At 44.3% G+C, this 23,538-nt stretch overlaps 1 protein-coding gene and 1 long non-coding RNA gene across 3 annotated transcripts in view; one reads left to right on the top strand and one right to left on the bottom strand.

The window, feature by feature from the left end:
- Positions 1 to 1,015: 1,015 nt before the first annotated feature.
- Positions 1,016 to 10,980, bottom strand: LOC125631291 (uncharacterized). The gene is made up of 2 exons (XR_012667280.1): positions 10,611 to 10,980; positions 1,016 to 4,988 (listed from the first exon to the last, which is right to left on the bottom strand). It is a non-coding gene; the product is annotated as an uncharacterized LOC125631291 (long non-coding RNA).
- A 37-nt stretch (positions 10,981 to 11,017) lies between these two features.
- The window catches only part of ITGB1 (integrin subunit beta 1), a 75,986-nt gene continuing 63,465 nt past the window's right edge, over positions 11,018 to 23,538 (top strand). Inside the window, exon 1 of one of the 2 annotated variants that reach the window (XM_048837727.2) lies at positions 11,018 to 11,247. In XM_048837727.2, the coding sequence (XP_048693684.1) occupies positions 11,239 to 11,247 (9 nt within the window). In that variant the 5' untranslated portion in view covers positions 11,018 to 11,238. The remainder of the gene's footprint in view (positions 11,248 to 23,538) is intronic. The other variant, XM_048837728.2, reaches the window with a different exon arrangement.

Here is a 23,538-nt window from a genome sequence, read left to right as displayed (position 1 = left end):
AGGAGACTGCCTCTCTTGTGCTCTCAATGCTTCCCCTGCTGGAACTCAAGCAGCATGAAGAAGGAGGAACAGCCCAGCCTGGAGGGTGGGAGGACCACAAGGAGTAGATTAGATCAAGGATCCATAGGGGAGCCAGGAATTGGGAGCCAGGGTAAGGGGAATACTTGGACTAGTTGGGTAAGAAGGCTGGGAGCTAGGGGAGGAAACTAGGACTGGGGAAGGTCTGGGACTGAGAGGAACTGGAGGTGAAGGAGCTTGTGTGGCAGAGAAATTGGGACTGGCTGGGCAAGGAGACACCAAACTCTCATTTACTTCAGCACGTACTTGTCTGAGGACAGACTATGGTCTACTAGGGTAATTTTAGTTTTAGCTAAACTTCAGCTACTGCATGAAAGCTGAAGTGTGTGGTTACACAAAACAGCCACAGACCTTGAGTATGTTGTGAGGCATAAGGCTGTCGGCCAAATGCTTTCCACCTGCTAAGAAATGCAGACATTTAATGTGGTTGTCCTATTTAAAGTAAGCTTTTGATTTTAGAACAAGTATTTGCATTACATTTTTCTAACAAATGACTATACCGGATACCTTCACAGTTGGAATCTTTGAACTAACCAGCCTCCTGCTTTCATAGTTATTGGAGGAATTTGTGACAGGTTGGGACACAGAAACCCCCTCGGGACTGCCAGCTGATGTGCTGAGACTACCTCTGAGCCTGTTTTCCCTGACAGCTTGGCTCTTCAGTATCCTGCTTGTTGAGCCAGACACACTAGCCTTTTGCAACACAGACCCAGGTCTGAACCACATCCCCCAAACTTAACTGAAAACAGCTTAAGAAGTGCTCCTGTCTCCAGCACCCAGATACCCAATTCCCAACGGGGTCCAAACCCCAAATAAATCCGTTTTACTATGTATAAAGCTTATACAGAGTAAACTCATAAATTGTCCACCCTCTATAACACTGATCGAGAGATATGCACAGCTGTTTGCTCCCCCAGGTATTAGTCACTAACTCTGGTTTCAATAATAAGCAAAAGTGATTTTATTAAATATAAAAAGTAGGATTTAAGTGGTCCCAAGTAATAACAGACAGAACAAAGTAAGTTACCAAGCAAAATAAAACAAAAACACGCAAGTCTAAGCCTAATACATTATGAAACTGATTATAAATGAAATCTCACCCCCAGAGACGTTCCAATAAGCTTCTTTCACAGACTGGACTCCTACCTAGTCTGGGTCCAGCAATCACTCACATCCCTATAGTTACTGTCCTTTGTTCCAGTTTCTTTCAGGCATTTCTTTGGGGTGAAGAGGCCATCTTTTAAGCCAGCTGAAGACCAAATGGTGAGGCTTCCAGGGTCTTTTATATTTTCCTCTCTTGTGGGCGGAAACCCCTTTGTCCTTTTGTGCAAAGTCACAGCAACAAGATGGAGTTTGTAGCCACCTGGGCAAGTCACATGTCTACGAATGATTCAGCTTTTTGCAGGCCGACGCCACTGTTTACACGTTGGTTTGAACGTTCCTACGAAAGCTCAGGTGTGGACTGGCGTCTCCCAAAGTCCATTGTCAGTTAAATGTTTCTTGATTGGGCACTTACTGAGAAAAGTCCTTTCTCAAAAAGCTGACCAAATACTTCACTGAGGCTACTTAGAATCAAACACATTGAGATACAAGTACATAGCCAATATTCATAACTGCAAACACAAGAAATATACACACATACAGACAGCATAATCATAACCAGCAAACTACAAACTTTCCATAGACACCTTACTTGGTCTCCTATGTACAAGACCTGGTGCAACCATAGGACCCTGGTTGCAACTATGATTTATATGGTCACAGTTCATGTCAATAACGTCACAGAATTATTCCTGAACATTCTAATTGTTATTAGTTCACTGACAACAATTCTTTTTGTCCTGGTCTGTTCATTCAACCTATCTGGCGTCAGAATGGAGTTTTGGATTTGGATTTTTATAAATGATAATATAATTTGGCAATAAAAGTTGTGATTGTGTGTACAAAAGGTAAACTCATTAGTTTTTTAAAAGATATTGAATATTTGTTTTGAGTGGTTCTGTGGGATATGCAAGTACTGCTACAAACTAAAGAGATGCCAGCTATAAAATGATGAGCGCTGCTGGCATGGAGAGGAAAAGAAACACCTGGTGTAAAACACAGAATGCAGCCAGAATAACCATACAGGAAGTTGCTATGGAAGAGCCTCTTATGGAAATGAGATGAAAAGATAATGGAACAAATCTGTACTCAGGCAAAACTACCATTAACTTCAGCCTTTAGATCCTAGTGAACAAAAAAACCCCTATGAGAACTATGCTGTTAGGTGGAAATTCCGTAATAGACCTTTGAAAGTAGGAGAGCAGTTGGCTGTGAATCATTGGAATCCTAGTACAATCATCTCCTTCAGTATGAGCTGCTCTGCCAAAAGTTTTTGTGTACAAACAGTCTAGAAAAAAAGAGAGAGACAAAGAGAGAGGAAGAAACCGTTTTAAGGTGTTGGAGTGTGGAGAGCGACATTAGGTGTGTAAAAAAGGGGAGGCACTGCATAACGGTGGGTAGAGCTATTTCAGAAATACACCTCTACCCCAATATAACGTGACCCGATATAACACAAATTTGGATATAACGCGGTAAAGCAGCGCTCCAAGGGGGGCGGGGCTGCGCGCTCCGGTGGATCAAAGCAAGTTCGATATAACGCAGTTTCACCAATAACTCGGTAAGATTTTTTTGCTCCCAAGGACAGCATTATATCGGGGTAGAAGTGTATGTCAAAGCAGGACAGTATCTCACCAATGACAAAGGAAGAGTCACTATTTTAAAAGTAATGGGACCTGCCCAATATTTAATGTGTGTAGTCATTTTCATACTTAGGTCAGGAGGATCTCCTAATTCCAAATGACTGAGTGGGTTTTCTGGAGGCAGGGCTTTTTGACAGAAAGTGCTACTTCTTTCCTTTAGACTCTCCCCTTCTTGTTTCCTGACTTCTCTTCTTGCCTGTGATCACCTCATCTGTATATACCTCCTCTTCCTCTCACAGTGTGCAAAAGGACTGATTAGCATAAAATTGTCCTCTGCCCAGATTATCTCAGACCAATCAGAGACCAATTTCCTATTTCCTCCATATTCTTCAGCAGGTCAAAAGAAACCCCTTCCCCCACCCATCTCCCCCTCAAAAAAAGCTTAACCTTTTTTTTTCACACAAAAATAAATAATATTAAAGTTTAAGAGCTGGAGCAATCCAGGGGGGAAAAAAACTCTATGGGAGGGTAATATTTACCTCTTCTTCAAATGAGCTTTGGGTCATGTTCCCAAGCTCTGTGGATTCCCTAGGGTCAAGGGCAATCTATACAAAGGCCTCAGTGAGTGTTTTGTGACCCTCAGAGCCTACCCCTCCTATACAAAAGTCAATGTAGCTCATAGTAAATGGATTAAAAACTGACTAATAGATGGATCTCAAACATTGCAAATGCAGACTCATCATCCATTGGGGATATTTCTTGTGAGACCCTACAGGGTTCTGTTCTTGGCTCAATATAATTCAATATTGTTAACAATAATCCGGAAGAAAATACAAAATAATTGCTAGTAAAGTTTGCAGAGGGCATAACAATTGGTGGAATGATACGCAAGTATAAGTTAGTTCTACAGAGCAATCTGGATCACTTGGAAAGCTGGGTTTGTTTGAACAGTATGTGTTTTAATATAACCAAATGCAATGTCACACATCTAGGTAAAAAAAAAAATATAGGTCACACTTACAGGTTTGACTAGAAAACAGTTACTCTAGAAAGGACTTGGAATAACCAACTAAACACAAGATGCCAGTGTGATACTGTAGCTAAGAGACCCAGTGTAAGCCAATGTATATGTCGGGGACTATTGAGTAGAAGTGGGGAGATATTACCTCTTTCTACAGCATTAGTGAGGCCATTACTGTGTTCAGTTCTGGGTTCCACACTTTCAAAAGGATTTTGGTAAATTGGAAAGGGTTTAGAAAAGAATGATATGAGGGAGAAGACTTCTGATAGTAGAGGGCTCTTTAATTTAGCAGGCAAAGGCCTAACAAAATCTAATGGCTAGAATCTGAAGCTAGATAGGTTCAGACTAGAAATAGGCACACCTTTTTAACAGTGAGGATAAGAAACCATTGGATCATCTTACTTGTTGATGTCATGATCTCTGTCACTTGAAGTCTCCAAATCATAGAATTGGAAAATAAGAAGTGCTGATGCCATAGGGGCAGAGTGGTCCAGTGATTTGCACTGGACTGACTCTCAAGAGACCTGGGCTCTATTTCTGTCTCTGTCACTGACCTGTTGAGTGTTATTGGGAAAGTTACTTGGCTTCTCTCCTTCCTCTCATGCTCTTTGTCTTGTCTATTTAGACTGTAAACCCTTCAGGGCAGGAACTGTCTCTTACTTTTGTACAGTACCTAGCACAATGGGATCTGGATCTCTATTAGGACCACTAGTCACTATTGTAATATAAATAATTATTATTAATAATACTTTATAGAACTTTACATCTTCAAAGTAGTTTGCAAATATTAACTAATTATTCCTCAGTACAACCTAGTGAGGCAGGCAAGTATAATTATCTCATTTTACAGATGAAACCGAGACACAAAGAGTGTGTCTCCGCAGCAAAGGAAAAACCATGGCAGGGCTGTTCCATTGCTGTGTAAACTTCCTGGCTCAGGCTATAGCCTGGGCTCTAGGACCCTGTGACATGGAGGGTCCCAGAGCGCCCAGAAGTCTACACAGCCATGAAGCAGCCTTGTAGCCCGAGCCCTGTGAGCCAAGTCGGCTGGCAAGGGCCAGTTGAGGGTTTGTCTTTGCTGTGTAGACTTACCCAAAGAGATTAGATCAGAGGTTTTCAAACTGTGGTCCACAGAGTATTGATGATCCATGGGGTACTTGCTGGCGGTCCACAGTGCTGGCTCCTCCTTTTTATTGCCAGATGTTAAACTGCATTTAAGAATAGCTTTAAAGAATTGAACACTTTCCTAAAATTACTCTTCATGTAAGCAATTACTGTAATTGCCACATGAGTGTTATATAGTGACACACAGGAAGAAATGGTCTGCTCAGTCATCAGTGGGAAAATGGGTGGTCCATGAAACACTCTCTGTATTAAAATGTAGTCCATGAATGAAAAATTTTCAGAACCCCTGGGTTAGGTTCGAATCAGTGGCTAGGTCAGTCATTAGCTGGAGTAATCTATTTCTAATGGATAACTAAACTAGATGTGCCTACTAAGCAATGCCATATTCAAAAGATGCCATAAATATTTTAAAGAGAGTATCTAAGATGCTAACCTACACTCAGATCTGTTCTTGTTCTCACCATTATCATCTGTTCACAGGATCTCTGAATTTCTACCTTAATTTGGTTATTGGCTAAAAGGGGGCTTTATGGCATCTAATCCATAAAAATTAAATATTATTAAATGAACAGATTACAAATATATACTGGAACACGTACTGCTTTGCCAATATTTCCAGTTGACCTGGTACGTTCTACAGCTTGAGAATATATTCCTTAAACTGTTTATGCACACTTAATATATATTACAAAGAACTGACACAAAATGCAAGGCATCATTACCAATTCCTCCAATTAAAAATACCAATGAAGAGAGGGGGCAGGACGACTATTTTAATTGAATTCAATAGTACTTTATTGGACCCGTTACAATTCTTGTGAAATTTTGTTAGAAGCTGGGAATGGGTACCAGGGGTTGGATCACTTGACGATTACCTGTTCTGCTCATTCCCTCTGAAGCACCTGGCATTGGCCACTGTCAGAAGACAGCTAAATGGACCTTTGGTCTGACCTAGTATGGCCATTCTTATGTTCTTATGCGTATAATGCTATAAGTAAATTTTGATCATGCTATTTACCTTATAACATGGTATCAAATTGTTTATTTTAAATAACCCTTTATTAAGATTTCTAACAACAAATATTTACAACAGCAAAATTCCTATAAAAACATATTAGCCTGACTAAAAATTAGTAGTCCAATGAAAGGCATCAGTTCTAACACACACACATACCCTAGTCTATTCAGTTCTCAGCCTCTTCTCCCCAACCCAACCCATTTCTAGCTACCCTGCTCACAATTCACCATTGGTATGCAGTCCAGTGGGTTTTCTTGCCTTCCTCACAGCCTCCTGGAAGCACAGGTGGGTTAGAAATACTAGGAATTGAGGTTCATATAATGCTGTTACAGTTACTGACTCATCAGTGCAGGTAAAGGCTAAAAAGGCCAGCTCCCAGAGGTAAATGAGACTCCTGCACAGGTGGACCTTGTGCTTATGTGGGAGGAGAAGCTTGAAGTTTTTGTAGAGTGAAGTTTCCCCCACTCAGCCTTCTGGCCTCTGCCAGGGGAAAAGTTGCACAACTGAACAGAGTCTGTAGTTTCATACATGGCCAAAGCCCTGTAACCTGCACTGGAACTAATTAAATGCCTGGTACATGACAGCTGGGAATGGACAATGTAGTGCCAGTCCCCAAAGTATATTTAATAAAGTTGCAGCCTGCTGCTTAAATCTATCCCATGTCAATCATTCACCTACTTGTACTAGTGAAAAGTAGAGCTGTGCAGAACCTGGACAGTTAATTTACAAATCCCCCACAAAACTCTGTCTTCCACATTTTGTGGACAGGACATGCTCAAAATTACTTCAACCTTCTCAGGGTCTATTTTTAAACCATCTACCATTAGAAGGTGTCCAATATACAGCAAAGCTGATAGGTGCAGTGTCTTTTTTCTTACTCAGTTTTAGACTCACTTGGTATGCTGTGTTGAGCAGCATAATCAGGCTATGATTGAGATCAGCATTAGCCTCTTTGAGGGAGTCTACACAACCAAACTAAGGCTACATCTTCATTACCCGCCGGATCAGCGGATAGTGATCGATTGATCCCCGAATCGACGCCTGTACTCCACCTCAGCAGGAGGAGTAAGCGGAGTTGATGGGGCAGCCGCCACAGTTGACTCGCTGCCGTGAGGACAGCCAGGTAAGTTGAACAAGATACTTTGACTTCAGCTACGCGAATCTTAGTTTGAAACCGTGCCTCCCCCGCTCCCCCCGTGCAAAAGGGTATATCTACACAGCTGACATTAAAGCGCTGCCCTGGCTGTGTAGTAGAGAGCTCTCCCAGTGCTGCAATAAAACCACCTCCGTAAGGGGAATAGCTCCCAGCGCTGTAGCACTATCTACACTGCCACTTTACAGTGCTGAAATTTGCGTTGCTCGGGGAGGGGGTGTTTTTTCACACCCCCGAGCGAAGAAAGTTGCAGTGCTGAAAGTGGCAGTGTAGACAAGGCCTTAGACTAAGGGCTAGTCTACACTACTGCGCTACTTCAGCTCAGCTGCACCGATGCAGCTGGACCACTGTAGCGCGTATGGTGAAGATGCTGTAGGCCAACAGGAGAGCACTCTTCCGTCAGCATAATTACTCCACCTCAACTAGAGGTGGAAGCTATGTCAATAGGAGAGCGTCTCCCGCCAGCATACATAGAATCATAGAATATCAGGGTTGGAAGGGACCTCAGGAGGTCATCTAGTCCAACCCCCTGCTCAAAGCAGGACCAATCCCCAGTTAAATCATCCCAGCCAGGGCTTTGTCAAGCCTGACCTTAAAAACTTCTAAGGAAGGAGATTCTACCACCTCCCTAGGTAACGCATTCCAGTGTTTCACCACCCTCCTAGTGAAAAAGTTTTTCCTAATATCCAACCTTGCTTAGGGGGTGGCTTTTTCACACCCGTGAGCAACATAACTTACATTGACTTAAGCGGTAGTGTAAACAAGCACTAAAATGTTATCTGCAATTGCCTCAACCTCCTCAAACCTCTCAACCAAATTCCTATTTGGCATTTCTTTCACAGCTACCTATATCTGCTAGGAGTCCAGAAGGTAGCCAATTAAGAGCTTTCTGCATCAAGTTTTAGCTGCAAGGAGCCATCTATAACACCTAAACCAGAAAAGACCTTTGCCTTTTATTAAGTTATTGCAGGATCTGTTCAATTGTTGGTGAAGGGTAACAGCATTATAGAGCTTTATTGAGATGTAAGGAATCAATACATATCTGGAGTTTGCCTGCTTGGTTTTTTTAAGCTATGTTGCTGATTCAGTCTGTCAGTTCCTTCAGAATCCCATCTTAGTCCTCATCCTCAAAAGAAACCTGCACAACACCTTGAAATGACAAACCCAGGAACTTACATTCATAACTTTGCTAGATACTAAAAATCGTGCATGGAATACAGACACTGGATTTATGGCTTATTGCAACAAGCTATATTCCACTTAAACCCCTCCCCCCCAGCTTTTTTTCCTTCCCCCTCCTCCCATGAATGGAGAGGTGTTAATGGGACACTTCACCAGGAATGGTCCCTTGAAATGTGTAGTAACTACTTATGCTAAACAATCTGTTCCACCTTGCATTTAGCTTGGCACTCTGAGGGCTAGTCTACACTGGCAATGCTAAAGCGCTGTAAAAACCCACCTCCATGAGGGGCATAGCTCCCAGCACTGGTGCATTGTCTACACTTGTGCTTTACAGTGCTGAAACTTGCTGCGCTCAGGGGGTGGTTTTTCACACCCCTGTGTGAAATTGCCAGTGTAGATAAGCTGCAAGTCTGAGTACATTTCTCAGATCTGAAGAAAGAGCTATATATAATCTTGAAAGCTTGTCTCTCACCAACAGCTGATGATGATCCAGTAAAAGATATTAACTCATCACCTTGTCTCTTCAAAATAAAGTTCACTTTTGGAAAATCTTTAAGGCAATCTTTATAAATCATAACGGATCAGTCTAAGGTAAGGGCACAAATACATTTTCTTTTTCACCTTTGCTGTTCACCTTTAAAGCAGGATTATTGGGCCTAGAAATGGTGATGAGTCAGAAACCAGCAGCATCCAATTTATCAGCTGCTGCTTCAGGAACTTGGGAAAATGTGTCCCAGGATTTGGGGTACTCCCCGTGTCATATTGCCTAAAGAGGGGAGACTCACCAAATATATAATCAGTGACTTTAAATTAGAGGTGGAAAATGGAAGACACAAAGCACAGTCCAAATTCTGACTAGTGACTGAAATTAACATTACAAGGGAGAGCCTGAGATAAACATTTTCTACTGAAATTATAAGGAAGTGGAGAAAGACGGTTCCTCAAATTATCTGATATACTAAGATGCAATGTAGAAAAACTGCCCAACTTTAGGAGAAAGGAAAGAAACTTCAGAGAGAAGTGTCTTGCCAAACACAGTTTTACAGCTTTGGGAGAGAGTTGAGAGAGTACAGAGAGAGCACCCGCACCGGATCAGGAATAAACAATGATGACAAATAGCTGGAGGATAAAAACTCCAAAGACAATGTGAAGCCTAGGCAGATTGTACTAAAAGCAATAATGCCAACTGCAGGTATTCAAAAAATCATGTGTCAGGGCTTAAAAATCATGAGATTAATACATTTTGTGTTCTTTGCATTTATTTTCTAGGTTTTGAGCCTTTGGTGTGCAGCCAGGTCACATTTTCAAACTTCTCTCATAGGGTTGCAAACTTTCTAATTGCAGAAAACCAAACACCCTTTCCCTGCCCCCTGCTCACTCCATCCCCCCTCCTTCCATTGCTCACTCTCCCCCACCCTTGCTCACTTTCACCACAAGGCCCAAGCAGGCATAGGTACCGACTCCATGGGTGCTCCAGGGCTGGAGCACCCATGGGGAAAAAATGGTGTGTGCTGAGCATCCACTAGCAGCTCCCCATTAGCTCCCTGCCACCTCCTAGTGCCTCCCACCTGCTGGCAGGCCCAACGGAACAGCACCTCCCACCGCAATCAGCTGTTTCGCAGGGTGCAGGAGGCTGGGGGGAGGAGCAAGGATGCAATGTGCTCAGAGGAGAGGGCAGAACTGGGTGGGAAGAGGCAGGGCAGAGGTGAGGCCTTGGGGGAAGGGGCAGAGTGTGGGGCAGAGCTGAGGGTTGAGCACTCCCTGACACTTTGGAAAGTTGGCACCTGGGCAGGGGAGATGGAATGTGTGATTCAAATACCCTTCACCTCACCAGGGAGAGATTTTAAACACTATTGTAAAATGTCTACACAGTAATGTTACAGCCCCAGTCTGCTAAGCCAGGGCAGCAGGGCATTTAATTGCAGTGTAGACATACCCTAGAGAGCTCAGAGGGGCTGAAGTGGAGGCTCCTAGGTAGGGACTGTGGGGGAAGAGAGCTGTAAATTCGGAGCATCTCCATCTGACCCCTCCTCCCCAAGCAGCCTACTGCTGCTTGTGGAGAGCAGAGCCACTGAGTTGAGGTGGCTGCTAGCTAGGAAGAGCAGGAGGGTGCTTGGGGATGGGGGGTATTGGAGGGGGTTGGGGATGGGCTCTGGGGTGGGGCCAGAAATGAGCAGTTCAGGGTGTGGGAGGGGGAGCCTGCCTTAGCTCTGCTGTGGCCAACTGGACTTTTAGTGGCCTTGTCAGCTGTGGCCAACCAGAGCTGCCAAGGCCCCTTTTCGACCGGCTGTTCCAGTCAAAAACCGGACACCTGGCAACCCTACTCCACAGCCCGGAAGGCTAGGCACTTACTTTTTCTTTTAGCTGAAAGCTGAGAGTCTCATACAATCACTTGAAACCGGGTGGGGGGGGCTATAAATAAATAAACAAACAAACAAATAAAACCCCACCACCAAAGACCGCCAGGCTTGTAATTAAAAGCAACACACACACTGCGGCAGCTTTGAGGGGGAGCAAGAGTCTCTTACACTTGGGCAGCGCCCATGTAACTTGCCCTGGCGACACAATGTTATGGGGCGGGGACGGCGGCGGGGGGGTCCCCTACACTGGGGATTGGGGGTGCCCTTAGGGGTAGGTGAGTCAGTCGGGCCGGGGCCCTATTCCCAGTTTCCGGGCCCCCGAGGAACCCCCGCCAAGCTGCTCCCCCGCCCAGGGGCCGGGCCTGACGGCCGCGGGAAGGAATGCGCTTCCGGAGGCGAAGGAGGAGCGGCCGCTGGGCCCGGACCCAATTCCCACCCCCTGCGGCCCGCGCACGGGGCTCCCAGCGAGCGAGCGGCGCCGGGCACAGAGACACCCAGGGAAGAGCGCCAGGGGCTCCCGCTGCGCCGCGCCCAGAGTCGCTCCGGGGCCCCCGCGGGGACAGACCTGAGCCAGCCGGGCCCCGAGCGCGCCTCTGCCGCCGCCGCCGCCTTCTCCCGCCATGGCCAAGGTACGGGGCTGGGGGGCCGCGCTCGCTGCCGCTGCGGGTTTCCGCCCGTTCGGTCCGCGGCCCAACCCGGGCCCGTTGCGCGGGCAGCCCGCGCGGCAAGGACTGCGTGACCCGCTACCCGGGACGGGGCTGGCCACCCCCGTGCCCAGCGGGATGGGGCAGGGCACCGGCCGCTGCTTCCCCGAGGGCTGAAGTGTGGGGCGCTGCCCGGCGGTGCTGGGTCTGACCCCCCCGGGGGGGCCGCGGGCGGCGTGCAGGACAGGGAGCCAGCCGCGGCCGCCTCAGGGCAGGGCCAGCGCTGGCTCCCCACGGGCCCCGGTCAGTGTCAGCGTGGCCAGGGCTCCCGGCCCTAAAGCCAGACCGTGAAATGCCCGGGCCCTTTGTCCGCCTGCCGCCCAGCCCTTCAACGCCTTGGGGCTCGGCCCAAGGGCCTGGCCGTGCAGAGCGGCCGCCAAATACCCCGTGGCACTTTCCATAAGGGTCGCGGCTTTATCCCCGTGCCGCCCTAAAGGATGGGAGCGCCCCTCATCTCCTCGGCTCCCTGCTTTGTGGAGGGTGCTGTACGCACCCCAAAGGTGCTGCTTTTCTGTGGCATTTGTGAAATGGGGTGGGAGTCTAGAGGCTGACCGGAGGCGCTTTGTGAATGTGCAGTATGAATCCTTGTTCAGCCCGGCACTACTAGCGAACTTCTTAACTCACTTGGGTACGAGCAACCGTGTTCGTAAGGTGCATTAGAGAAACCAGTAAAAAGGCAAGGCCCTTACCCCCGCCCCGAAAAGGTTTTAGACAGGAAGGCGACAGACAACAGGGAGGGAGGGAGGAAGGAAGGACAGAGCTACAGTAATAATATCATATGTGACTCAGTTTAAGACTTTGCAGATCTATGAGGTTCCCTATTGCTTTTTAAAAAATTGTAACATGATTTCCTTGCATGTATTGAATAGATCAGTGAAAGCAAGCTTGTTTAACATTTAAATCTGATTTAATACATTGTGACTGTATTGTGATAGATATTGTGACTTTGCATGGTGATGTGACCTTCTGACTGCTTGATAGTTACGGATTTGTTGTTGCTTCTCTCATAAGTGATTGTTTTTCAGGGTTTTATAACTGCCATATAAACTTGTTGCAGTCTGAAAGAGAACAGGGAATGAATGCTAGGTCTCAGCATGTAATCTGTTGAATACATGTTTTTTGGAAAAATACTCTAGCTGCAGCAGTATGAAAGCAATGTAGTCTTGAAAGTATTAATTCTTTCCTCAGTATAGCCTGGTCCTTGAGATAAATAAGGGGGAGGGGAAACTTTTCCTCAGTCACTGTAGAGCTACTATATACTATGTCAAATTTTTGACTAATTCGGTGGGAAATGTCTAACAAAAAATCCACCCAGTGGTCATTAAACATTTTTTTAAAATAAAATCTGAATGGTTCGTTTCATCTACCGTATCTGCCCTTAGTATGCCAGTAAGGCCCTGCTCATGCCAGTGCTTAAGTGCATGAGTAATTCATTATGTGAGCTGGACTAGTTGCAGTGGGGGAGGTTTAGGTTGGATATTAGGAAAAACTTTTTCACTAGGAGGGTGGTGAAGCACTGGAACGGGTTAAGTAGGGAGGTGGTGGAATCTCCTTCCTTAGAGGTTTTTAAGGCCCAGCTTGACAAAGCTCTGGCTGGGATGATTTAGTTGGGATTGGTCCCACTTTGAGCAGTGGGTTGGAGTAGATGACCTCCTGAGGTCCCTTCCAACCCTGATATTCTGACTGCTCATGTGTTTAAAATTAAGCAACAGCTTACGTATTGGTGTGATTAGGGCTTTACTGAAATACAAATAGGTCCAGGCCATCTCTGGTGTTGATGCATTAGAAATTCAAGAGGAAATGCTATCACATGGGAGAGGAAATTATTCTGTGTTTAAAAAAAAAAAACAGAGAAAACTTGAGAGGGATTGAGGTTTTGGATTTTGTAATTTTCCTTAAGTACTTTGACTAATGCCACTACCAAGTAAATTCAGAAATATCTAAATTTAAATAAGCCTTTGAAACTCGTGAAGACATGGTAGCAAAGACACAGTCTATACATCCGCCCTACTCATGACAAAACTGATGATTCACTCTCCTGTCACACACAAAAATTACTTACCTCAGGCAAATGGTTAAGTAGCATTGTGCAAGGCTGCCTAAAGCCATAAGTAAAGCCTGTGAAAACAGTGAGCAACTAGCAATAGATAGCCAAGACCAGGTGAGTTAAGGATGACACATTGTTAACTTTAGGCTATGTCTACACTTGCAGAGTTTGTGCGCTGTCAGTTTCACTGGTGATAGTGAACCGGTGAAAGAAAAGCACTGGTTTGTGTACTCACTTCCACGGGTGTCAGAGTGTGTTTCCTTTGCAGCACTTCCATTGCGGCCGATGAGAGCAGTGCACTGAGGGTAGCTATCCCACAGTGCAGCTCTCAACATTTTGATGATAGGTCTTGTGGGTGCGGGGGCGGGGTCCCTGCACAGCCTCCTCTCCCCAAACGCTGATCAGCTCCAGTAGCTCAGCATTGCTCTAAGCAGGGGATCCTTTGCTCTGTGGAGCAGGCATTGTCACCTGGCCAGATAAGTGAGCATTTGCCGAGAAAACAGGAAGGGGAGTTTCAAAGTTCCTGGGGCTTTACGGGGGAAGGGCTGGATGTTTACCTGGCATCAGAGCAGCAGAGCTGCTGGCCAGAGTGATCACCTAGGTACTGTGGGATATCCTGTGGAGGCTAAAATCTCTGTAAACAGGAAGAACGTGTCTTCACTCGCACATCACTGCAACAGCATCACCGGTAAGAGCTGTATGCAAAAAGTCATTGATGCTCCCATGGTTTTTGCACAAAAAAGGGACTTTTTCCCCTTTAAATGGCAAGTGTAAACGTGCCCATAGTCCTTTGAAATGTTTGCAATTCAATATATTGAGAAGTGCAAGATTGACAGCCATGGAGACTGGAATCCTGTCTTAATAAAATCTAGAGCTAGAAAACATCTTTAAGGTTTGTCAACACTTCAGTACTGGAGCTCTAGTCTAGTGGATTGAGCATTTGAGTGGTAGTTAGAATTATAGAATCGTAGGACTGGAAGGGATCTTGAGTAGTCAACTAATCCAGTCCCTTGCACTCACTGCAGGACTAAGTATTATCTAGAGCTAGACCACCCCGACAGGTGTTTGTGTAACCTGCTCTTAAAAATCTGAGATTCCACAACGTCCCTAAGCAATTCATTTCAGTGCTTACCCATTCTGATGGGAAGTTTTTCCTAATGTCCAACCTAAACCGCCCTTGCCACAATTAAAGCCCACTGCTTCTTATCCTATCCTCAGAGGTTAAGGAGAACAGTTATTCTCCCTCCTCCTTGTAACAACCTTTTATGTACTTGAAAACTGTTATCATGTCCCCCTCAGTCTTCTCTTCTCCAGACTAAACAAACCCAGTTTTTTCAATCTTCCCCCATGGGTCATATTTTCTAGGCCTCTAATCATGTTCTTTGCTCTTCTCTGGCCTTTCTCCAATTTGTCCACATCTTTTCTGAAATGTATCACCCAGAACTGTACGCAATACTCCAGATGAGTAACTCTTCCTGACTGTAAAGATTCTGGGCAAGTTGCTCTGCTTCTGCATCATTAACCTAATGTAAAAATGTTAATTTGTATTCACCTTTGTAAAAGGCTTTGAGATCCAGTTGAAAAGGGCTGCAAGTTATTTTCTGAAATATGTATGCATCTTCAGGTATCCCAGTGAATGATTGTTCCCTGAGGTTTTTGTTCAGTCTAGTTTTAAATGCCCCACTTTATTGAGCTTCAATCACTTCACTTGGGAAATGATCCCGCAGCTGAATACACCTCAATGTCTGGAAGCTTTTCCCGGTGTTCAGAATAAGTCTTCTTATTCACAGTTTCATCACTTTTCTCTTAGTTTTACTCCTCTTTACTACACTAAATAATTCCTGTATTACCTTTAGTAAGAATACTCTTCAGTTATTTGTAAACAGTTGTTATGTCTCCCTTCCTTCTATGTCCTGGCTGAGTAAAAGCTATGTGGTACATACTTAGTTCTTAAATCTTTCCTAATAATTCAGTCTTCCTAGCAGCATGATCAGACTTGTTGCTCTTCTCAACTCTGTAGCTGTCAATATCTTTTTGATAACATGATATCTAGAACTGACATTTTCAGGTGCAGTTGCACCAGAAACCCCATTAAGTGAGCTATTAAATGTTTGCTCTGTGAGAGTTTGGTTTGTATAAGAAGTCCAAAACATTGCAAAACTGGTACATAAACAGGAACAGTTCCTCACGTTAGATAGATGGGTCTCCATCCTATTTATCATTACTCATGTGATAGGTTAGCCAGCTTTCAATTTACACAGACATTCTTATCCACATGGCAGCAGGAGAAAATCACGCTTGAACCAGTCTGGCAGAAAGTGGAAAGTCTACAGGAGTGTAGTCTGGTCTTGACACTGATAGTTTCTTGCACTAGACCCTTCAAATGAAAGGAACTGAGGGACCATTAGAGAGATGGGTTATTTATATCCTTTTCCTATAGAATATTGCACAACTACTTAGCTAGCTGTGACGGGTTCGGTCACAGAGACCCCCTTGGGACTGTCACCTGATGTGCTGAAATTACCTGTGAGCCCATTTTCCCTGCCATCTTGGGACTTCCAGAACCCTGTCTTGTTGAGCCAGACACACTAATCTACTGCAACACAGACCCAGGGTCTGGTCCATGTCCCCAAAGCTGTAGACTTAGGTGACCTGCTGAGCTATTTTCAGTTGTCTCCAGCACCCAGACACCCAGTTCTTAATGAGATTCAAACCCCAAATAAATACATTATACTCTGTATAGAGCCTATGCAGGGTAAACTCATAAATTTTCCGCTCTCTATAACACTGATAGAGAGTGATACACAGCTGTTTGCTCCCCCAGGTATTAATCACTTACTCTGGGTTTATTAATCAACGAAAGTGGTTTTATTAAGTATAAAAAGTAGTTTCAAGTAATAACAGCCAGAACAAAGTAAGTCACAAAGCAAAATAAAACAAAACACGCAAGTCTAAGCCTAATACATTAAGAAACTGATTACAGGTAATATCTCACCCTCAAAGATGTTCCAATAAGTTTCTTTTGCAGACTAGACTTCTTCGTAGTCTGGGCCTAATCCTTTCCCCAGGTACAGTCTTTGTTAGATCCAGCAGACATCTCAGGTGGTAAGCAGGGGTTTTCTCATGACTGGCAGCCCCCTTTGTCCTGCTCCACTCCCTTGTATAGCTTTGGCACAAGGCAGGAATCTTTTGTCTGTGCTTCTCCCCACCCCCGCCTCATCAATGGAAAAGTACAAGGATTAAGATGGATTCCAACATCATGTGACATGGTCACATGTCACTTTAAGACCCCAAGTCTCCATTCTTCCTGAGTTGGCCCACAGGTACACAGGAAGGCGTGCAGGTCAATAAACCATTTACAACCAGTTGTCCTAGTCAATGGGAGCCATCAAGATTCCAAACCACCATTAATGGCCCACACTTTGCATAATTACAATAGGACCTCATAGTTATGCTTCATATTTCTAGCTTAAGATACAAGAATGTTACATGCATACAACTAGAAGGAATATATTCAGTAGCTTATAACCTTTGTTATGATACCTTACAAGAGGCATTTTATATTCCAGTTACATCATATTCACACTCATAAGCATATTTCTATAAAACATATGGAGCGCAACGTCACACTATCCTCTTCTTAAAAATAAAAAAATCCATAGCCACTTTGCTTTGCCCGAGACTCCTGTACCTGGGTTTGGAGGAGCCAGTGTTATGGAGAAAGTGAAAATGCTTAACTTCTACAAAAAGATATGAGGTACCATGCTGAAAACTCATAAATTTGGAACTTTCACAGTGACTCAGAGCTGGGGGAGAGTTTACTCCTTTTTACAGAAACCTCCTAAATATTTATGGTTGTCAGTTACTTACAACTTTTCCCTAGTCTCCCTGCCTGCTGTGAAGAGGAATAGGGTATATTTGTTTCGATATGAGTAGTTTCATTCTCTTGACTGGATGATGCTTGTTTTCTGAGCAGCAGTGAGATATAGTATTCTTCTGATGGGGTTCTGACTAGAAGAAGTGAAATTGACCAACATCTTAATTTTGTTCTGCTGGTGTCAGGGAAAACTGACAGAAGTGCAAGCACAGAACTGAAAACCCAAGAAAGTGACAACATGTAGAAATTGATGTCCTAGTCATCTCATTCCCTCTTAAAAGAGAGCCTCCTGCTTGCCACTGATCAGCAAGTGGAGTTTCAAGCACGGTCAACAAGGTTTTCTTTCTAAGTTTTAGTTCTTAATCTGTTGTGATACCTGCCATGGTTAACTTGTAGCCTTGCTTTTTCTTTTTAAAAGTGTACCACCTTTTGTAAACTAAACCATAATCCTTATGCAGTACCAGCACTTTCCAAAATAGTAGGAGGAGGCCAGGAGGCTACTTTGAGTACATGTCTTCCTTCTGGTTCACGTTTGGTGCATGGTGCTTTGTGGTTCACTTAGTTTGATTTTAAAATAAGTAGTTGTGACTTCTTCTCTAGAGAGAGCTTACTAATTTCCTGCACAGAGCATTGAGGAAGTGGAGTTAGGGGCAACATCTGGGTAGCAGCTTGAGTTAACTCTTCCATGAAGACTTAAAAATATGGTATTTAGTATTGTGAGATAAAGAGCACTCTCCCAAAGGATCAAAAGGTGGTGTATCTGCATACTTTGACAGCACTAAACTGAGATTCCACATAAGGACAGGTTCTCTTAACTGGTGCATTAACCAGACCTTTGAAGAATCTCATGATGGTGGGATGGCTGAAGTAAGTGCCCAATGGACAGTGGTATGATAAGTTGTAACACAAGTATTCTTTCATTGATGAAAGGGTGAGGCTAAGAAAGAGACCACTGGGATGATAATTAGTCTGTACCCGATTCAATTAGGGTAAAGCAATAGGTAGAGACATTATCTGACGCCCAAAGAATAGAGAAGACTTTTTTGCATGTTTTGCTGTTCTTTTTTTTTCAACCTGCAGCAAGTTACTCATAATTTTTAGCCTATCTTTTGGCTAGGTCAGTCATCTTTTCTGAAGTCCTTACTATATGAACATAGTCCCATTAAAATTTTGAACAAAAGAGGGATTGAACAATATTTGCAAAGTTTGGTTTTATACAAGTTTGATTTGGTGTTAACTGAGGTACTTTATTCCTGCGGTTGGTTCAAGGTTGTCCTGGTCCTGAGATAAATATTGTATGATGCATGTTAGATCAACTCCATTAGTCATGGTAGGCAAGTAGTGTGTAAGCTGCATGCATGAGGGGGAAATTTAGTCTTGGTTCATTAAAGGTATGCTAAATATCTATCCATGTCTTGATTATTGTGTAAGGAGGCAATTTATCTGCATATGCAAAATGTCAGCAAATGCAGAACATCTTAAGCACAGCATTTTTAAATACTTGCCCTTTCATTTTACCAAACAGTCCTGGAGCTAGTGTCTAATCATTTTAAAAATAGCCTCCACATGATCCAGAATACACTGCAGTAACTCCTTGCTTAATGTTGTAGTTATGTTCCTGAAAAATGCTACTTTAAGCAAAACGATGTTAAGCAAATCCAATTTCCCCATAAGAACTAATGTAAATAAGGGAAGTTAAGTTCCAGGGAATTTTTTTTTGCTAGACAAAAGACTGTTTTTTATGTGTATATATATATACACACACACACACAGAGTATAAGTTTTAACCGACGATTTAATACTGTACACAGCAATGATGATTGTGAAGCTTGGTTGAGGTGGTGGAGTCAGAAGGTGGAAGAGGGTGGGATATTTCCCAGGGAATGCCTTACTGCTAAATGATGAACTAGCACTCGGCTGAGCCCTCAAGGGTTAAGACATTGTTGGTAATGTAGCCTCACACTCTACAAGACCGCACGAATGGAGGGAGGGAAGACAGCATGGCAGAGAGAAACAGAGACACACCGTGTGTGTGTGAGAGAGAGACACACATTGCCCCTTTAAGTATGCTGACCCTACTGTAAGTACACTCTCTTTTTAAGTAGATCAGCAAGTTGAGACAGCAGCTGCTGCCAGCAAGCTATCTCCCTCCTGAGCCCTGTCATGTGGTGTTCCCCCTCCCATCGTCCCATCCCCCACCCAGCTCTGTGGAGATGGGGCAAAGGAGCAGGGGGCAGGAGCCTGGGTGAGGGGGACACCCTGACATTAGCACCTCTCTTCCCCCCTTCCCTCCCCGCAGAGCAACCAGGAGGCTCCCAGGGGCAGCTCCAAGGCAGAGGGCAGGAGCAGCACATAGCAGTGGGAGGAGGGATAGCTGAACTGCCCAGCAATTGGTAACCTGTTGGGCGGCTGCCACACAGGGAACTTAGGGGAGCAGGGAGCTGACGGGGGGCTGCTAGTCCACCCTGGTTCCAAGCCCCCACCAGCTATCTGCAACGGGCTGCTCTTTCTGAAAGCAGTGGACAAAGCAGGCGGCTGCCAAACAGCGCTATAAGGGAGCATTGCACAACTTTAAACGAACATGTTCCCTAATCGATCAGCAACGTAACAACATTTACAACGTAACAGGACGACTTTAAGTGAGTTACTGTAATTGAATATCACAAAGGCAAGTCTACCACTGTGTGGAAAACAAGTAGGGATGTTGGTGTTACTTTTTCTTGGGTGGGGATATCACTCACTGATCAGTGTTTAAAAACACACACACACACGGAAATGACAAGTTTTATTTTTCTGAAGAACACACTCTGCAGGTTATTTGATGCAAATTGTTTAAATTGTATCTTAAAGCAATATGCTTCATAAACATAGCAATGCCAATGCAGAGAGTTTTTTCTCTTATCTAAGGATGTGGTGGGCAGGCTGTGAATTTGCATCTTTGGATGCAATTGCTTGCATAACTTTTCAGAAAACAAACCAAAACAGGACTCAGCCATCTTGGCTTACTTAGTGTCTTGGGCTGTATTGATGCTAGCAATTTTGGTGGAATTATTCCCATCTTTGTTCTAGCATTAGTGAGGATTTGAGTAGGTCAACCACTGGCATGTTTATGACCGAGGCTGCTTGGAGCTGGTATAGTTGGAGATAAAATGGCTTACATTAGAACTTACTGTTGCTAGCACTAGGGGCATGCCCTGTTAGTGTAACTATTAGAATTGACTTAATTTCCAACCTAAGGAAGGTCTTAATTGTTTGAGTATGCATGTATTTTGGAATTTGCTTCTCAGGGGACATCTGTTACAGCTGTCTGTCTTGAAGCAGCTTTTAATTACAAAGGCTTTTGTGTCCACTTCGTCATTTACTGTCCTGTCTACATAGGGGGTTTCAACTGAGGAACCTCCATCTTATGCATGGTTAAAATTTGGTTGTGGCTAAATCCAGTTCCAACTGTTGGGCTGGCTACCATAGATGGAGCCAACCTGAGTTTTAAAAAATATTCTAGTTCACAGGAGACACCTTAAAACTATGCTCTAACCCAGAAGTCCCCAAACTGTAGAGTGTGCCCCCTGGGGGGGTGGGCACAGAGGAATGTTCAGGGGGACACAGCTGCAGCCTGGGCCAGCCCCCATGGGAGGTGGGAAGGGAGTGCTACCCAGCTACATTCCTGGCTCCGGCTGCTGTCCCAGTTCCCTGGCTGCCAGCCTTGCACCCGGGACCCCGACCCCTGGGGCCCCAGCTGCCAGTCACCTTACTCTGTCTGTGTACCCTCCTGGAGCTGCGGCTCTGCTCCCAGCCCCGGTGGGTAGGGGGGGAGAGGAGGGTGCAAATGGGCGGGAGAGGGGAGGTAAAGGTTACCTGTTGCATCTTGTTTCAGATTAGGTAAAACCACCTCTCAGAGAGTGACTGTCATTTTAAGTTTTGTAAAGAGCCTAGCATATTGCAGCCCCAATCTTGATCTGGGCCTTTGGGTGTTGCCATAGCGCAAATAAATAACTTATTCACGTTTTCTGGTTTTCTGTCAGATCAGGTTGTTCTTTTGCAAATATTTATACTAGAATTGTGGGATTACATATTTGTAGGAATCTAGGGTGCAAGTGTTCTGACACTTAACAACCAGACAACTATCTCCACCATGGAACTAATATTCACTGTGAACAGGTAACTGGTGCTACAACGCATGCATGCGAGACATTAGCTCATGGGGCCCTACAACCAGTGTAACTGAGATTAGGAAGCGGAGTGTCATTTGCCAGCCAGAATTTTAAGGTTAAATGTATACATTGGGGATGGGGCGGTCTGAGAGCTTTTTGTTACTTAATGCTCAAATTGCTGAGCATTTACTCAATGGTGTGTGTAAATATTCTCAGTGTTTCCTGCAAATGCAATTCTAAATCATTTTAGAATAATGGATGATTAAGTTCCCAGTTGAAATCTGGGAAATAAATATCTAACCTTAGCCTTTGAACAATTAATTGGGAGCCTGAAAAGGAACTAGGAATAAATAATTTCAGCCTTGTATTGTGTTCAGTCTCTACCCTGAGCTAGATGGCATGTTGAACCTTTGTCCAAACTGAGTTAAACCCAGACTGGCGAGCAACCAAGTGTAGTTTGTTAATGATAGTGCTTAAATTCTGTTGAAGGACATTGAGAAGGGGATTTATTTATTACATAGTGCTTGGATCCCCAGTCAGGATTAGTGCATACATGCTGTGCAAACATGCCTAAAGCACTCGTGCTAGCTTTGGTGTAGACAGGCTTCAGGCAATTCACTACCATATATACCGGTAATGAAAATCTACTTCAGCTCGGTTGTACCATTGCTGGGAAACAACTAAAAAACACTTATCCATAGAATCACCCTTGCTGCTGTTTCATTCTGCAAATTCTGTAAAGTAGATGTGCTTAAACTTGCAAATTAAGATTGTGAGGATATATTTTAAAATAAGTTTGTGGCCTTTAAGTCTCTCTAGGCTAGTGTTTCTCAAATGCAGGCACCGTGGCTGCATGTGGCCACTAGGGGCTTTTCTTGCCTCCAAAGCCTCCTGGGCAGTGATTGAGGGGTGAAGGGAGCAGCGAGGTGAGGTTAGGCCCTGCCCCCCATTTTGAGCCACAAACATCGGAAGAGCAGTTCCCCACCTTCCCGGGGGCGGTGGGGCTGTGGCTTCCGGGCTTCAGCGCTGCTGTGGCAGGCAGCAGGCTCTGGCCACACGGCAGCGGGCTCTGACCGTGGGAACTTCAGGATCTGGGCTTCCACTGCACAGCGGCAGACTCTGTCCCACGTTCGCTGGACTTCAGGCTCGCGCACCACCACGACCCCCATCACCCCTGGCCCCTCACCCATGCACCCCATCGCTCCTGGCCCCCACTGCCTCCCTACCCACCTCCCCATCCATGGTTTAATTTGTCCCCCCGTTTGGCAGGGCTGAGTAAAGCTGCTGTGAAAAGTGATATTTGCATGTTTGTTAATATTGCTTTTCACTGCCTCCCAGCTAGCTAACAAGTCTTTGCTGTGAAAAGCAATATTAACAAACATACAAATATCACTTTTCACAGAAGCAGACTTACTAGCTAGCAGGTCTAACACCCCCACCACCACCAAAAAAGCAAAAGAAAGAACAAAAAGGACACGAACATGCAAAGCACCTTATTTGTGTTTCTATTCTGTTTAGGTCCAGTAAAAAATAGAGACAGCTGTATGTTGTTGTTGTTGAGTCTTCAAAAACACCCCATCATAAATAAATTACTGTGATTGCACATGCATATGTATTTGTTTTTCCTAAAGTTAATTAAGTATTTTAGGAAAAATTGTCAAAGCGGCCACAAGCAAGAGTTGTTGAGAACCCCTGCTCTTGGCAATCCCACTAAAAGGAGACGTTTCATTGTTTCAGGGTTGTCTTGTAGCAGAAGAAACAGCAGTGAACAACCACTAAAATTAAAGAGCAGTTTTTGTTAACTGCAGCAGAACCCCATTGATTTAATCTGGGGATTTGGGTTGTACCTAAAATTATGGTTAAATGTAAATCAGTTAAAATCTGGTACATTATATCTAGAAAAAAGAAGAGGTTACTTGATCATGTGTTTGTGCCAGTCACTGAAAGGTGAATACTACTATGTAAAACAAGATTTCCATTTAAATGTTGGGTTACTCTGTGGTCTACCAACTTCCTTCAAAATGTCACAGTAATATGCAGTGAAATGTTTCTAGACCTTTTTGTAAGAAGCAAGTAGCTAATAAACCTGCTTGCTTAAGCTTCTACAGTTTTTAAAAATAAAAATACATACTTTTGCCCTG

The sequence above is a fragment of the Caretta caretta genome, chromosome 2 (assembly GCF_965140235.1).
Source record: "Caretta caretta isolate rCarCar2 chromosome 2, rCarCar1.hap1, whole genome shotgun sequence".
NCBI classification, from domain to species: domain Eukaryota; kingdom Metazoa; phylum Chordata; order Testudines; family Cheloniidae; genus Caretta; species Caretta caretta.
The sequence above is the reverse complement of the archived record's forward strand: the minus strand, read 5'-3'. Positions and strand labels throughout refer to the sequence as shown.